The following is a 17109-nucleotide window of genomic DNA, read 5'->3' on the forward strand; positions in this document are numbered from 1 at the left end:
TACTGCTTTTGTCATGTTTACTGCTGGGGTAATTAGGGCAGGGGTGGGACAGATTGCCAGGCCTGGCTGGCTGAAAAGTAGAGGGGGAGGGGAAAAGCTAATCAGGGATCGTGATAAAGGAGCACTTCTGTGAGAGGTGTCAAGCCCAGGAAGCAGAAGGCAGTTCACAGGGAACAGTCACTGTGCAACAGAGACAGAAATAGGGGATAGGGATAGTTCATAATGGGCAAGGAGAAATACAAGCTGAAAATTTCCTGAGGTGGGCCCAAACTCCAGAGAATAAATGAGAGGAGTCACCTTCCTCTAGAAAAAGAGGGTCACCAAACTACTACTCAGTAGGAAGTCAGCTTGCCTTAACTTCGGCAGGGATCCGAGGGTCAGGGGAAGAATCTGCCCACCTTCCTCTTTTAGGCCAAAAAGGCCAGGACGGAGGAGGGACTGGACACATGCTCCCCAGACAAGGAGGAAGGCCATCTTCCCCAGCCCTCACCACTCGGACCTTCCCCAAAGGCAGTAAACATCTGTCTCGTTGAGCCATCTTGAATGTTGTCTGTGCTATTTCTTCCTGGGCTGATCTGACATTTGGAGCCCTAAGTTCCATAGGGTTTGTGAGAAGAAAGGAGGCAAGGGAGCTATGAGCACTCTGGGGGCCACGGAGGTTTGGGGTAGAAGGATTTGATGCAGGTGGAGGTGGAGGGGTAGAAGGGCCGTCTCCTTTGCAGTAATTTGGAGGCGGCGGAGGAGCAGCTCATTGAGGACCTAGAGGGTAGAAAAGAATTAAGACTAAGGGCATGGATCTAACAGTTAAGAAAACCCAAACAGCTGCTCTCATTTAAACTGAAGGCTCAGAATGGGATAATGTGAATCCGAGCTCTCTTTACCTCAAGTTCAAAGGCCTTTTTATCAATACATAATCAGAGTATTAGAGCTGAAAGGCAATTTAAAAATCTAGTCCAAATCCTTCATTTTAGATGAGTCAAAGAATTTATTTCACATATTCAAAGTCAACTAATAAGCTAATGTCAAAGCCAGGACTACAGCCCAGGTCTCTTACCACCCGCACAGGTCAGCTTTCTGTTGGATCACACTGCATCACCAGTGATAAAAGGTATTACCCTGCTACTGGACTCTGAATAAAAATAATTCACCCAGGTAGGCAGGCAAAGAAAACCCAGGTACCTGTGTCTGAGGCACTGTGGTCTCCACTGGCAACAGGAAGTTTTCGCCTAGGACACTGCCAATTCGGGCAGAATACACGTGATCCCCAAGCACAGGACATAGCTGAAGCATCATGTGCACCAGAAGTTGGCTAGGAAATGCTAGGGACAAGAAGAACAGTCACACCAAGAACTCCCTAGCTGCCTTCTTGAGCCAGGGGTTAGCCCTGAGGTCCTACTCTACGTTCTGATAGCTCTTCTATCTCCCCAGTATCTCCCCAGCCAGACACTGAGTTGCTAGGACAATCCCAAGTACTAGCTATCTGTACTAAGCCCACCTCAACTCTTGCCTCCTTGAAACAAAGTTTCAGAACCCCTGGTGGATGGCCCTGACTCCTACCTGTAAGCGGCTGGAGCTTTACCAGAGCACAGCCAGATGTGGAGTCCTGAACAAAAAAGTGGGTCAGAGTTTCCTTGACACCCTCCTTTAAGGTCTGTCGAGATGGGGCCTTCACTGGGACTACCTGTGACCAGTCCCCCAGAAAAGAAAAACCACTTAAAAAAAAAAAAACGCTAATGTGCCCTGACAACCCCGCCCCCAAATGTTGTAAGAATAAAGCCACAGGGGTGCCAGTTGCTTTCAGCTGATTCCTAACCCAAACCATGGCTCCTGATTAGTGAGACCATCAGCCACACAGAGTCTCACTAAACCTTTTAACCTTTTTTTTTTCTTTTTGACTAGGCAATGGGGTTAAGTGACTTGCCCAGGGTCACACAGCTAGCGTCAAGTGTCTCAGGCCAAATCTGAACTCAGGTCCTCCTGATTCCAGGGCCAGTGTTCTATCGGCTGCGCCACCTAGCTGCCCCCCTCACCAAACCTTCTTCACCAAATTTATGTGAATTCATCTTCTCCTTTTTCCCATGGAGCAAGAAATTAGTGTTAACACTTCACTTACCAGATCCATTCCCCCAACTTGATCCAGCTTCAGGGCAACTTGGATTTTACCTTTGGAAGCAGCTGGGATCCCAACAGTCACAGCCCTGAGGGGGAAACAGAGGAAGGGGGGAGGTCACAGGGCAGTCGTCCCAGGGCAGTTATCATGGAAAGAGGCACAACAGTAGAAGCTGGCAGCTGCCTCTCACCAGTAGGTCACTGTGGGTTTCTGAGCTCTTCGAGAGTGGCTGAAGAAATTCTGGAAGGCTTTTGTTATCTGGGGACAGCTGGAGAGGAGGACAAGCCCTGAGCTCTCCCTTATGGAGGGGAAGAAAAAAAAAGTCACGTTATACTTGTCATAATTCATGTATCTAGAGCACTCTAGGATTTATAATACCCTTTTCTCACAACCACCCACTGAAGTAGGTAGTATTATCATTACCACTGCACAGCGATGAACCTGATAGCAGGGTTGCATGGTATGTGACAAAGCCAGGATTTGAAACCAGTCCTCCCTTGACTGAAAGTCCAGTGAGCTTTCCACTACAGAACTCAAAATGGATCTCACGGTTCACTTTACAAATGAAGAAAGTGAAGCCGGCTGTCAGCTGCCCAAGGCCACACACATAGTTAAGTGGCAGAACAAGGAATAGAACCTAGGTTTCTCATCGTAGGAATTTTTCCTACCATCCTAAATTAATCTCCACCCCTTGCGGGGAAGTCTCCAGTCCCCAATCTTGCTGGAAAGACTTAACTCTCCTGACATACGGTTCTGAGCAAATCCAGTTCTCACCTCAGCTCAACCTGACCTGCGCCTCTGATTTCTGGTTTAGCATTATCAGTAACTTACTTTCCTGGAGCTCGGACAACATGAAGCTCCTGACTGAGTCCCAGGTGCTGGCCTACTTCTGGAAGGACTGAGAGCAATGTAAGTTCTTCTGGTTTTCCTGGAGACACAAGGAGAAAAGGAATGAGGCTTTCTAGATCCCAAATTCTTTAACCTACCTTCTCCCCATTTCCATTACTGCCTTAATCCCAATTCCTATTCCCTCCCAATAGTCTTCTGACCCATACCACTCCCTCCCCTCGCCATACCTGTCACTGCTAGTCCCGGAGGTTTGTTCAGGGCCACCAGAGGTCCTAAAACACAAAGTCATCACATTCAGATAAATACCCTGGAAATGAAGATGGGATTGCAAAACAACCTGAACAGGTAATGATACACGAAATGGTTAAATAAACCATTTTGTATTTATGTAATGGAATACTATAATGAAGAGGAATAAATAAGAGAAATACAAAGAAATCTGGAAAGAGAACTTTATGAAATAACAGAAAACAAAAAGCAGAACCATTATTATGAAGTACACACTACCTAGGAAAGAGAAAAATCAAGAAAATGAATGGGGAAAGAATTGTGACGAGGACTGTGAAAACCTGAAACGCTACTACTAATAACTTACGTGTTGAAGATAGTTTATTTAAATGTAAAGACTTACCAAACAAGTTTAGTTGGTTGCACTGACAATGTTAAGTTTTTAATACGGTATTTAAACAAAAATGAGCATGGAGCTGACACTAGTCCCCTTCCTGTTCCCTAAGGGGGCCTGGTGGGTGAAAGCACTATGCTAGAATCAGGTTTATTGATCCCCACATCTTCTGTTCCCCCTCCTCACCATTGTGGTACAGCACAGCTGTCTTCATCATGTCAGCCAACTCTTTGTGGCTTAGCTTTTCTGGCTGCAGCATCCCAGGAAAGAGTACCTTCCTCTTCCGGGACTCCTTAAGGTACATCTGGTACCTATAACGGTGGGAAAAGAAATGAACAGAAAAGGGTATTTACTTGTAAATTTGGTGTCACGTAGTTGTGAAGAACATTAGTCTTTGAGTCAGGAGGCTTGAGTAAGTACCAGTTCTGACACTTTGTCACCCTGGGCAAGCCATTTAACTGCTTTGGGTCTCAGTTTTCTTATCTGTAAAATGGGGAAAATGATACTCTACCTACAGTTGCTGAGGTAAACACTTTGTAAACTTTGAAGTGTCAAATAAATGTAACATATTTAAAGATCTGTAACTTTCTAAGTGTGGAAGCTCCCTCTACCAATATATGTCATAAATCTTCTGAACCTTAGTTGATGGTTTCAGGAATTATGGCCAAAAATTCATTTCCTGTTGTTCAACCCTCAAGTATGATAAGCCTTTCCACACTTGGCTAGGGAGGTCTTAAAACGACAGACACAAAGTCTATCACCAGAATCATGCACAAAACCTTTCCCACTCCGTAGGACATAATAAAGCTTATACTACACTAATATAATCCTTCAGAATTCATGCCATGCTGAGGCAACTGAGTAAGATGTCAGTGGAAAACACCATAGGACATGGCTACAAACATTATCTAGAGTTTAGCTGTAGTTCAGCTGCTGCGGGAGGCTGCTGGTGGTGAAGATCTTGAGCTTAGGAGTTCTAAGCTGCAGTGGGGGAGGCCTTCCAGCCCATATTGTGAGCATTCAGGAGCAGGGAGCCACCAAGTTGCCTAAGGAAGGGTGAAATGCAGTAACAGCCACATTGCTGTTGATAGACTTTGATAGACTTTGCCCTTCTCAGCAATGCAAGGATCTAAGACATCTCCAAAAGTCTCATGATGGAAAATGCTATCCACATCCAAAGAAAGAACTATGGAGTTTGAATGCAGATCGAAGCATACTATTCGTTCTTTTTTTCTGTTTTGTTTTGTTTCCTTTTTCTTGTGGTTCCTTCTGTTGGTTCTAATTCTTCCTTACAACTTGACTAATGTGAAAATAAAAATAATAATAATGGTAAATAAATATTAAAAATTAAAAGGAAGGGGTAAGTGACCCAGATCAGAAAGGCTGAGCAGGTTAAAGCTTCTGTGCATTAGAGTATTAGGCCTCCCTAGCCTCCCCGTCCTCCTCCTCCCTGCTTCACTGTCCCCTCCCCTCCCCCACGTCCCCTTCTCTGTCCTTCCCAGTCCCCTCTCAGTGTCCTGTCATCCCTCCTTTCCCCTCTCTCACCATCCTCTAACCTCCCTCTCCTTCCCCTTTTACTTCTCTTTCCTTCTCTCACACCTCCCCCTCTCTCACTTCCCTTTCCCTCCCCCCTCCTCGTCTCTTCCCCCTCCCTCCCCGTCCCTCGTCCTCCTCCCCCTCCCTCACTTCCCTTTCCCTCCCCCGTCATTGTCTCTCGCCCTCACGTGGTCCTCTCCCTCACCTCCCCCCTCCCCCACATACACTTTGCTCCTTCAGTTAGAAACAAACCCCCTCCCCTCAACTTCCATCCTGGGAATCAATCACCAGGTCTCACTCTTTCGGGTCTGGGACTCTGCCTTGACCCTTGGTCCCTGCCCCGTGCCCCCGGACAAAAACCGACACATGAAGCGACCCCACATCTTGACATGGACGTGAAGCCGCAGCAGAGTGCGCGCATGCTCCGAGGAGGGGGCAGGAGGCGGGGCAGAGAGGGGAAGGGCGACGACGGATCCCGGAGCACCGCCCCTGCCATGCGGTGATTGGAGAAAATGGCTGTCAGTTAGAGCAGGCGACAAAGCGGGCAAGGGGGAAGGGGCGTGGTCTGAGAGTGGGGGCTAGGTAGGGGCCGGCCAGCCTAGTTCGAGGCTTCTTGTTAGCATCTGCTGTTCATCCCTAAAATGAGTGAGTGGGGGGGCATTTAGATGAATTTTTGAGATCTCTTCCAGCTCCAAATACCCAGGACAAATGCTGACCCTTATGTCCCTTGGACTTTGTATTAAAAATTAATAAACTAATTAAATTATTTAATTAATTTAATTAGGAACACGCCTCAGCCTAATTTCCCAAATTCATCCATCCTTCCTTAAACCCTTCCTGAAGCTCCTAGCCCGTAGAGAACCAATTCCCACTCCCCCTCTCCCTACTCTTTTTGAGGAGTTCCTTTTATATTTTGCTTGATTGAACCCTTTCAATATCTGGCCATTTCTCTTCCACATTCTGTTCTACATTTCCTCTCCTCCTCTTTTTCTTTTTCTTCTCTTCCTCCTTCCAAAAAAAAGAGGCATTGGCCCAAGCCATAGGAAGATTGGCAAATGACTTACAATTCTTCTCACCTTTGGTAATTTTTTCCCAAGCTTTCTCCTTTTAGGCTTTTCCAATGAACTTCTCTGGTTCTGAAAAGTGAGGTGCCAAATAGCATTCTCCTCCAGAGTTCTCTTTGCTCTGGGGTACAAATGGTTTCCTTGGCAAGAAGATGAGCTCAAGCATTATCAATAATCTTTCAGTAGCTGCACATTGGCTTGCAGGGTTAAACTTATTTCCCTGATGAGGAGCCACAGAGACATCAGTGATCTGACCCACCTACTATATGGATATATACCATCCTTACTATTATCCATTTATCAGGTTATCCCAACCTGAATCCCCTACCAGCCAGAACTATGGCATGGAAGGGAAGAAAACAGGGAATGGGTCAGAGCAGCAGCATGGCAGAGAGATGGATGAGGTGAAAGATTGTAGTGGTTTTCAGGGTGGCTAGATAGAGAATTGCCTTTCACCAGTAAGGACAACATGGCCCCAGACTGGGGACTCTAGCAACTGAGTGGGGCAGGGTAAGGTGTCATGGCAAAAAAATGGGCCCTTCTTATTTTCCTAGTAGTTAAACCCATGGCAGTCTCCTGTGAGGTCTCAGTGAAGCTGCCAAGTCATTTCAAAACTGAAAGGGATCTCTCTTCTGACACTTGTGAGCACTCACCTTCTGTGACACTCATGTTGACAATGAATGTTACCTCTGATTATTCTTTAGACAATTTCCTGTGCTTTCATCTTGTTTCCTAAAAGATACTATAAATATTTGGAGGACTAAGTTTTATTTGCACAAAGACTCAATAGATAACATTTGAAATAACACTAAACAACTTTGTACCTAATCTCAGAGTATAGAATCTAAGGTTGGAAGAGACCTAAAAGATAATCCACTACTCCCCCAATATTACAGGTAGAGTGGCCCAGAGAAGGCAAATGATTTGCCCATGGTCACCCAGGTAATAAATGGAAGAGCTGTGATGAATCCATGACTTATAAACACAAATATTGTGCGCTTTCCACAACACTAAGAGGCTTTCTGAACCTGAGTGATTCCTGTCCATGCTTTTCCACAAATTGTCCATTGAGGATTTGCCCAATGTACTGGAGGCCTTCCTCTGTTTATTTTAATATTTCATATGTGTAACACTCCCCTTTTTGCTCACTTTCCCAGCCTCCACTTATACCAGCAAGTTGTGTTCCCAGAGGACAACTGACTAGTTTTCCCTTTAGGAGTAACCTGGAAAGGTTGGAGATTCTAATACTATTTCTTTTTTTTCCCTTTTTTTTCCTTTTATTAATTTATTTTGATTCATCAACCATCACTTCCATAAGCTTTTGAGTTTTAAATTTTTCTCCCCTTCTCTCACCCCACCCCAAGATGACATACAATCTGATATAGGCTATATTCCTATTAAACATATTTTCACATTAGTCATGTTTTTTTCATCTTTTTTAAAATTTATTTTTAGTTTTCAACATTCACTTCCACAAGATTTTGAGTTTCAAATTTTCTTCCCATCTCATCCCTCCCTTCACCCCAAGATGGTGTGCATTCTGCATACCCCTCCCCCTACTCTTCCCTCTCTTCTATCTCACCCCCCCTTCTCTAATCCCCTTCCCCTTTTATTTTCTTGTAGAGCAGGATAGATTTCTACACCCCATTTCCTGAATTTCTTATTTCCCAGTTGCATGTGAAAACAATTTTTTTTTAAAACAATTTTTTAACATGTGTTTTTAAAACTTTGGGTTCCAAATTTTCTCCCTTTCTCCCTCCCCACCCTCATTGAAAAGGGAAGCAACTTGATACAGGTTATACATGTGTAGTCATGCAAAACACTTCCATAGTAGTCATGTTGTGAAAAACTAAGTATATTTCCCTTAATGCTACCACATCCCCCATTTATTCTATTCTCTCTTTTGAACCTGTCCCTCCTCAGAAGTGCTTGCTTCTGATTACCCCCTCCCCGAATCTGCCCTCCCCTCTATCATCCCCCTGCACTCTTGTCCCCTTCTCCCACTATTTTCCTGTAGAGTAAGATAGATTTCTATACCCAATTGAGTGTGTTTGTTATTCCCTCCATAAGTCAAATTCTATGAGAATAAGATTCACTTATTCCCTCTCATCTTCCCCCACTTCCCCTCCCCTGTAAAAACCTTTTCTTGTCTGTTTTATGTGAGATAATTTACTCCATTCTACCTCTCTCTTTCTCCTCCCAGTATAATCCTCTCTCACCCCTTAATTTTATTCTCCAGCTATCACCCCTTCATCTTCAACTCACTCTGTGCCCTCTATCTATCTATCTATCTATCTATCTATCTATCCATCTATATACATACATATAATTTTTACCCTCCAACTACTCTAATATTGACAAATGTCTCATGAGTTACAAATATCATCTTTCCACGCAGTAATATAAACAGTTCAACCTTAATAAGTCTCTTATGATTTCTCTTTCCTGTTTACCTCTTCATGTTTCACTTGCATCTTGTATTTGAAAGTCAAATTTTCTATTCAGCTCTGGTCTTTTCATCAAGAATGCTTGAAAGTCCCCTATTTCACTGAATGACCATTTTTTCCCCTGACAATTATACTCAGTTTTACTGGGTAGGTGATTCTTGGTTGTAATCCTATCTCCTCTGCCTTCCACAATATTATATTCCATGCCCTCTGGTCCCTTAATGTAGAAGCTGCAAAATCTTATGTTATCCTGATTGTGTTTCCACAATACTTGAATTGTTTCTTTCTGTCTGCTTGCAATATTTTCTCCTTGACCTGGGAACTCTGGAATTTGGCTACAATATTTCTAGGAGTTTTCCTTTGGGGATCTCTTTCAGGAGGTGATCTGTGGATTCTTTCCATTTCTATTTTGCCCTCTGGTTCTAAAATATCAGGGCAGTTTTACTTGATAATTTCTTGAAAGATGATGTCTAGGCTCTTTTTTTGATCATGGCTTTCAGACAGTCCAATAATTTTAAAATTCTCTCTCCTGGATCTATTTTCCAGGTCATTTGTTTTTCCTTTTTTTTTTTTTTAGGCAATTGGGGTTAAGTGACTTGCCCAGGGTCACACAGCTAGTGTCAAGTGTTTGGTCTGGGGCCAGATTTGAACTCAGGTCCTCCTGACTTCAGGGCCAGTGTTCTATCCACTGCACCACCTAGCTGCCCCTAGTTGTTTTTCCAATGAGATACTTCACATTGTTTTCTATTTTTTCATTCTTTTGGATTTGTTTACAGTGTCTTGATTTCTCATAAAGTCACTAGCTTCCAATTGCTCCATCCTAATTTTTAAGGAAGTATTTTCTTCAGTAAGCTTTTGGACTTCCTTTTCCATTTGGCCAATTTTGCTTTTTAGGGCATTCTTCTCCTCATTGGCCTTTTGGACTTCTTTTGCCATTGAGGTTAGGCTATTTTTTAAGGTGTCATTTTCTTCAGCATTTTTTTTGGTCTCCAAACAAGCTGTTGACTTGTTTTTCATGATTTTCTTGCATCACTCTCAGTTTTTCCTCTATTTCTCTTACCTGCTTCTCAAAATCCTTTTTGAGTTCTTCCATGGCATGGGACCAATTCATATTTTTCTTGGAGGCTTTGGATGTAGGAGCTTTGACTTTGTTGTCTTCTTCTGGTTGTATGTTTTGATCTTCTTTGTCACCAAAGTAAGATTCTATGGTCTGACTCTTTTTGTGCTGTTTGCTCATGATCTCAATCAATTACTTGAGTTATAAACTCTTTATTAAGGTAAGGGTCTGCTTCCAGTGTGGAGAATGTACTGTCCCAAGCATCAGGGGTTTTGTGCAGCTGTTTTCAGAGATACTTCTAGGGACCTGTAAATTTTCAGTTCTTCCAAGGTGGTATGATTAGGGTGAGGTATTTACTCCTTTCCTGGCCTGTGCTCTGGCCTGTGCTCTGGCCTGTGAGCGACCACAAGCACTCTTTTCTGCCTTGGAACTGTGAGGAGGATTTCCTCTCCACAGCCACTACAAACTCCATCATGCCAGCACTCCTCCTTGCCCCAGGGCTGCCACCCAGAACTGTGACCCAGATCCAAGCAGGGGCAAAGCAAGAGAACCCTGCACCAGCAGAGAGATCCCTGTAGTCCCCTCTGGTCAATGAGGCCACTTGATTTCCCCCTCAGTCTGTGGGGCAGAAGCTCTGGAAGCAGCCACCCTGGGGGCCGCATTTGGGAACTGGGGCTGAGACCTAGCTTCTCTCTTAACGAAGACACAGACTTTTCCCACTGATCTTCTAAGTTGTCTTTGGAATTCGTGGGTTGAGAAGTCTGGAAAGTGCCACAGCTGCCCGTGATTCAGTCCTCTGAGGCCTGCTCTAGGTTCACTGAGGCCTGAGCACCCAAGCCCAAATTGCATTTCTCTCCCAGCCCAGTTCAATAGACCTTTTGGATCAAGCATCCAGGCTGTTTTGGGCTGGAAATTTGTTTCACTCTGTCTTTTTGTGGGTTCTACTGCTTTAGAATTTGTTTAGAGCCATTTTTTTATAGGTATTTGAAGGGGTTTGGGGGAAAGCTCAAGCAAATCACTGCTTTTTCTCTGCCATCTTGGCTCCTAGTCCTGTTGTAAGGAAGAATCTAGTACTATTTCTTGCAAGCCCCCATCTAGCATGCTCCTCCCTCCATATTGATTAACCAGTCGATATCTTACCAATATCAGGTAACCAGTTAACATCAATTAGCTTTTATATGATACTTACTGAAACAGTATAGCAAGTGTTGCTATTTAGTCAATTAATTGTGTCTGACTCTCTGTGACCCCATTTGGGGTTTTCTTGGCAAAAATATTAGAGTGTTCTGCCATTTCCTTCTCCAGCTCATTTTATAGATAAGGAAACCAAGGCCACAGAGTTAAGTGACTTACCCAGGGTCACACAGCTAATAAGTATCTGGGCTAGATTTGAACTCAGATATTCCTGACTCCACACCTGGTGCTCTATCTACTGTGCCACCTGGTTGCCCGGCATAGCAAGTATAAAAGTACAAAAACATCTTTGGTACACTTTTCCCTCCATAATTGCACATCTCCTCTGCCCCCATTCCTATGATCAAGATTGTTGTTGTTTGTCCTTTTTTCTTAAAGAGGACCACGACATCAGGAAGATGATGCCATGACATGCAAGTGAATTGGATTTAAGTGAGAGAGGGCTATGCAAAGTCACAAGCTTCATTTTCTCCTCCAGAGCCATCTGGGTCCAGTGACAAGATACAGATCAGGATGAGTGGAGGTGGCCCTGGATGCAGTAGGAGGCCTTGGCCTTTTAAGGCTAAGGTCTTTAACAGGTTTCAGTTTGTCTGAGGCCACATTCATTCAGTAGTTAAAGTCTGGGTAAGAATTGAGGCAAAAGATGGCCTTGTTTGCCTTCACAAAAGGGTCAGTCTGGGAGGGGAAGACCCTCAGGTTTTCTGGTCAAAATGGAAACGTTTACACCTACTTTAAACCAATCAGGGCCCAAACAATGATGGAGTAGGGCTTGGCCTGGGACCTATTGTTGGCCAATCAATGAGAGGCAGAGTGATTTGGATTTCAGGTTGTTGTTGTTGTTTGTCCTTTATTCTGGAAGCAGACCAAGGCATCAGGAAGGTGATACCATGACTAGCAAGTGAACTGGATTCAAGTGAGGGAAGGCTGTGCAAAGTCACCAACTTCACTTTCTTCTCTGGAGCCATCTGGGTCCAGTGGCAAGATATAGATCAGGATGACTGGAGATGGCCCTGGATGTAGTGGGAGACCTTGGCCTTTTTAAGCTAAGGTCTTTCTCAGGTCAATATAAACAAAAGATATAAATCAGGATGGCTAGAGATGCCCTCTGGGTTTAAGGCATGGTCCTTAAGAGAGAAATCTAGCTTAAAGGAATGTAAATTTTGATTGCTAAAACCTCCCAAAGATATCTTGGGGTTTCTGGGCTAGATTTCTCTCTTAAGGACCATACCTTAAATCTAAATCACTCTGTCTCTCATTGATTGGCCAACAATAGGTTCCAGGCCAAGCCCCACATTGTTTGGGCCCTGATTGGCTCAGAGTGAATATAAATAGCAATTGTTTCTGTTTTGGCCAGAAACCTGAGGGTCTTCCCCTGCCAGGTTGATTTTTTTTTTTTTAAATTAGGTAAAACAGGCCATTTTCTGCCTCATTTCTTCCCTAGCCTTAATCTCTGAATGAGTATTGCCTCAGTCAAACTGAAACCTATTAAAGACCTTAACTTAAAAAGGCCAAGGTCTCCCACTACATTCTGGGCCATCTCCAGTCATCCTGATCTATATCTTGCCATTAAATCCAGATGACCCTGGTGGAGAAAGTGAGGCTGGTGACTTTGCACAACCCTCCCTCACTTAAATTCAATTCACTTGCATGTCATGGCATCACCTCCCTGATGTCATGGTCTTCTTTGAGAATGAAGGACAAACAACAACGTCGGTGAGTAGCAGTGGTAGTGGTAGTGGTGGTGGTAGTAGTAGTAGTAATAGTAGTAGTAGTAATAGTAGTAGTAGTAGTAATAGTAGTAGTAGTAGTAGTAGTAGTAGTAGTAGTAGTAGTAGTAGTTACTCCACTGGCATTCCAACTGGAACTGGTCAATTGAGCAACACAGCTCTGGAACTGGTCAATTGAGCAACACAGCTCTTTCCTTCCTTCCCTCCTTCCATCCTTCTTCCTTCCTTTCTGATCAGTAAAGAATAAATAAAAGAAACAGAGGCAGTATGCATTCATAGGCACATGGCAGTCAGGTGTGAGATAGGGACTGTTGCCCTTTCCTCACCTAGAGGTCCACAATAGTTCTTTTTCATTACTCAAAAGCTACCACAGAAGAGAATGAGAGATTGCCCACTCAAATCTTTTATATGTCCATTCAGTTCTGACTCAGTAGCCCATTAAAAGGTTCTTTGTCATGATGCAGTAAGCCAACAGGAAACAATGAGGGCATACTTGCGCGTGTGATAGGAGATGGTATGGGATAAGGAGGGTCTCTCCATTATGAATACCTGGAAGCAGGCTCACCAAGCAGCTTCATGAGTTTAAACCAAGCAGTATATATTGTACATGCTCTAAAAACTGAGCCCTTATCCATTACGTACTAAGTGTACATGTATGTGTGTATATATAATAATAATAATAATAATAATAAAATTTTTTTTATTTGTGCCAAGCACTATGCAAACTCTGGGAATACAAAAAGAGACAAAAGATAGTCCCTGCCCTCAAGAAACTCACAACCTAATTGGAAGACATATGTACATGGGTACACACACACATATATACATACACATTTATACATATATCCAGACAGGCTAAATCAGGTTGAGGGTAACTAATAGTCCTCATACCCCTCAATGAGTTAGGGAATGTCTACCTCAAGTATGTGAACACTTCATCCAGCAAAATAATTGGGTAAGAACAGCTCATTCTGCTGGGTACTTGGACCCCAGCCCTAGAACCATATCTCTGGCAATAACTCTTGAGTGGGCCCCAATGAAGCAAACTATCTCTCCCTATTACAGGAACAAGCTGACCTCTGTAGAATTTCCCTTGTATGAACAGAACTATCTTGTACCAGCAGAACTATCATGTACTGATTCCTATAGTTACTGGATGTAATCCAGAGGTCAAGCTACAGAGGTCAACTCCCCAGGCTATCTTGCTACAGAGGACCAAACTGAAAATACACCCCTTGGAAGCCCCACTCGGGCCATGCTAGCAGTGCATGTCTGGAAACTCTATGTTCCTTTAGGAGCTGACCATTCCATGATTGAACCCCTCACACACACACACACACACACACACACACACACACACACACACACCACCTAATTAGCATATTTGGCACACCACTCACTGAACTTTTTCTACTATAAGTATTAGCATCACCCCCCCCCCCAATCAAATTGCAAGTTCCCTAAGGAGCTATGTCTACTATATTAGTATGACAATAAACTTTTTGCCACTTGACTGGAAGACTGCTTGAGTCCACAAATTCTTTCCAGATAACTCTGCCCTGTACCCTGATAGTTTTGGGGTTTCTGCACCCCTAAATTGCATCACTTTGACTGTGAAGGTGGCTAAAGTAGGTACTGTAGAGTGCTTAGAGCTTAATCAGACATCAAAGATACCAAGGTCATCCACTGCATTCTGGGCTATTGCCATTCATCTTGACTTTTTTCTTACCACTGGACTTCTATGACTCTGGAGGAGACAGTGAGGCTGATGACTTTATGCAACTCTGCCTCACTTAAATCCAATTCACAGGCAAGTCAAGAACATCATCCCATGATGTCATTGTTCCTTCTCAAAAAGGAAGGACAACAACAACAATCTGTGTGTGTGTTTAAATAGATGGAGAAATTTAGACTGTCCATGTGTTATCTTTCACTCGTGACATAACCTCTTTTCATATATATATATAGGTATGTGTATATCCTTGATAGCATTTATTATTGCATTTCTTGTAAGCCAATTAACCTTGATGTTATGCTGTAAATCTCTTATATCTGTTGTGCATCTTTCTATTAAGTGTGTCTGGTCAGAAGGGTATGTTGATTTGGCTGGAAATTGGAGTGTCCATCAAGTCCAAGGGGCACTGACTCCTCAGAGGCTGACCTTTTTGTGCCCTAGGTGACTGGGAAGCCGCACCAACTAGCCCAGATCTAGCTCCTAGACCAATCGAGTCTCAGGAACAACTTCTCTGTCTTTTAGGATAGCCCGTCCTAGTTGGTCCTTGATATTTCTTCAAAAAGCTAATAATGTTAACTGGTTAATTGACATTGGGAAGATATCAATTGGTTACTCAACATAGGAAAGAGGAGCACTCTGGATGGGGGAATCATCAGCCTCTTGCTTTATTAGATATTACTCCAATCATAGTGGTATACTCTGAATCTATACATTTTAGTTGGCTATCAATTATAGACCATCACTGCAGAATACTGGGGTTAAAATGATAGACTGGGTCCCAGGAGAAAAGAAAATTAGAGACATACTTTTTTTTTTTTGGCTAGGCAGTGGGGCTAAGTGACTTGCCCAGGGCCACACAGCTAGTAAGTGTTATGTGTCTGAGGTCGGATTTGAACTCAGGTCCTCCTGAATTCAGGGCCGGTGCTCTGTCCACTGAACCACCTAGCTGACCCCATACTTCTTTTCCTCTTAGCAGAGATGAGTATGGAATGTTACATTTTATGTCAGATATGACTGCTTTGTCACTTGGGTTTTGCTTTAAATTTTCCTTTGTTACAAGCAACAAGTCCAATAGTGAGGAACACATTGGAAAACAATTGTGATATAAAAAAGGGGAGTAAATAAAGTATTAGGGATAAGGACTGTACTTGTGATTTTATTTGGTATAGGGAATTCCTAGGTAAGGAAATTCCCTCTACTAATGCAGGTTGGCATCTTCTCCACAATATATTGTCTTAGAAAGTTGTCTAGAGCACTGAGAGATGAAATGACTCACTTGCTCAGGGTCATGTAGCCCCTGTGAGTTGGGAGGCAAGGCTTGAACTCTGATCTTTCTGGCTTCTAGGCCAAGGCTATATCCACTACACCACAATACCTCTCTAATAAGTTGTTAATTGAAAGAAGAAAAAAAAAAAGATGAGTTTTTTTAAATAGCCACAAAACATTTTATGTTGTACAGGAAAACTTTATGGCATTGTTTGAATCTAACCCTACATGGCTGAGAAACCAGACTTGTTGCTCAGAAACCAGATTTGTTTAATGCTTAACTTAGGACCTAGATTTTGCTGACTAGAAACCCAGTCAAAGCCATAGATTGATGCAAGAAATGTAAGTTTTCTCTCATCATACATCTCAAATTACTAGGAAACTGCCTCCATGCTGGCCAATCAACTACTGTTTCCTTGGGCTTTTGTTTGAATTTTGATTAATGTGTAACTTACAGACACAGAGAATGGGCAGCTCTCTGTTCTGCTGGGTGACTTACTAAACTCTTTCCTAAATGATTTCTGTTTCAGGTTTTGTTCTTAGCCAACACATGGTGTCACAGTTTTTATTTTCTTTTTTTAACCCCAACAAACTTTTTGATTGATACTTTGGATACCACCAGCACTTTCCAACATGCATACAAACAGCCAGACACAACTGTAGCCTATGGAGGACCTGGGTTTGAAAGTGCTCCAGAATGATCGGAATCACAATGGAGCAGCAGAAATGATTTTCATTAAAGGTGATAATGATCACAGAATAAATAGGAAGACTAACATTTCTCGCAGCAGGAGGAAATTCACAGCAAAGATCCTTCTAAATGGCTCCAGAGAATTTCTGGAAATGCAGGCTTGATTTGGATGGCGGCTTCAATGAGTTTAATTAGGATGGTTCCTTTTTATTCATACCTCTGTTAGGTATTTAACCTAGTTTGTCACATGGTTCCCTATGTAGATATTATAGATAAAGGGGTTTCCCTGACCGGGAGCAAACTATTGTCTCTACCTGAGCAAATGTTGATTGATAGCTTTACTGGCTAGGTTCAGAGATGACCATTATGATGGAAACTGAGAGAGTCCTTGTCTTTCTGTATAAAGTCTTCCCAAAATTCCCTGTCTCCCACACCCACAAAAATAACACAAAATACTGACATGCAGATGAATTCGACCCAAGCCTTCTTTCAGCCAAAGACAAGGTTCATTAAAGATCAGCCATATTGGCCAGACTCTTAACGAATCTGAACATTTGTGATGCTTGTATTGACAGTGAGCTAGATTGAATCTCAGCCATTGGCCAGATTAAATCTGAGCACCTTAATGGAGGCCAAGACGGATCTTATATACAGAAAGACTGTGAGAGGGATCTAGGAGTAGCCAAGTAGTCTGAGGTGACTGTGAGGTAACAGAATGTCAGGGACCTGGAGCACAAGGCCAAGGGAGAATGGAGTCTAAATAGGATTAAGGATGGGAAGTGGCCAGGGGCAATTGGGAGGTAACAGACAA

General features: G+C 43.1%; 1 protein-coding gene across 1 annotated transcript; it reads right to left on the reverse strand.

The window, feature by feature from the left end:
• RPUSD3 (RNA pseudouridine synthase D3) lies at positions 1-5538 on the reverse strand. Its single transcript, XM_027863950.1, is given in 10 exon segments — positions 1-759; positions 1180-1319; positions 1558-1681; positions 2114-2198; positions 2301-2408; positions 2942-3038; positions 3187-3231; positions 3768-3892; positions 5416-5438; positions 5440-5538. Coding segments are annotated over 10 exon segments (1050 nt in total). The 3' UTR covers positions 1-555.
• Between the last annotated feature and the right edge of the window lie 11571 nt (positions 5539-17109).

The sequence above is a fragment of the Vombatus ursinus genome, unplaced genomic scaffold, assembly GCF_900497805.2.
Source record: "Vombatus ursinus unplaced genomic scaffold, bare-nosed wombat genome assembly UNPS02014773.1, whole genome shotgun sequence".
NCBI lineage: Eukaryota > Metazoa > Chordata > Mammalia > Diprotodontia > Vombatidae > Vombatus > Vombatus ursinus.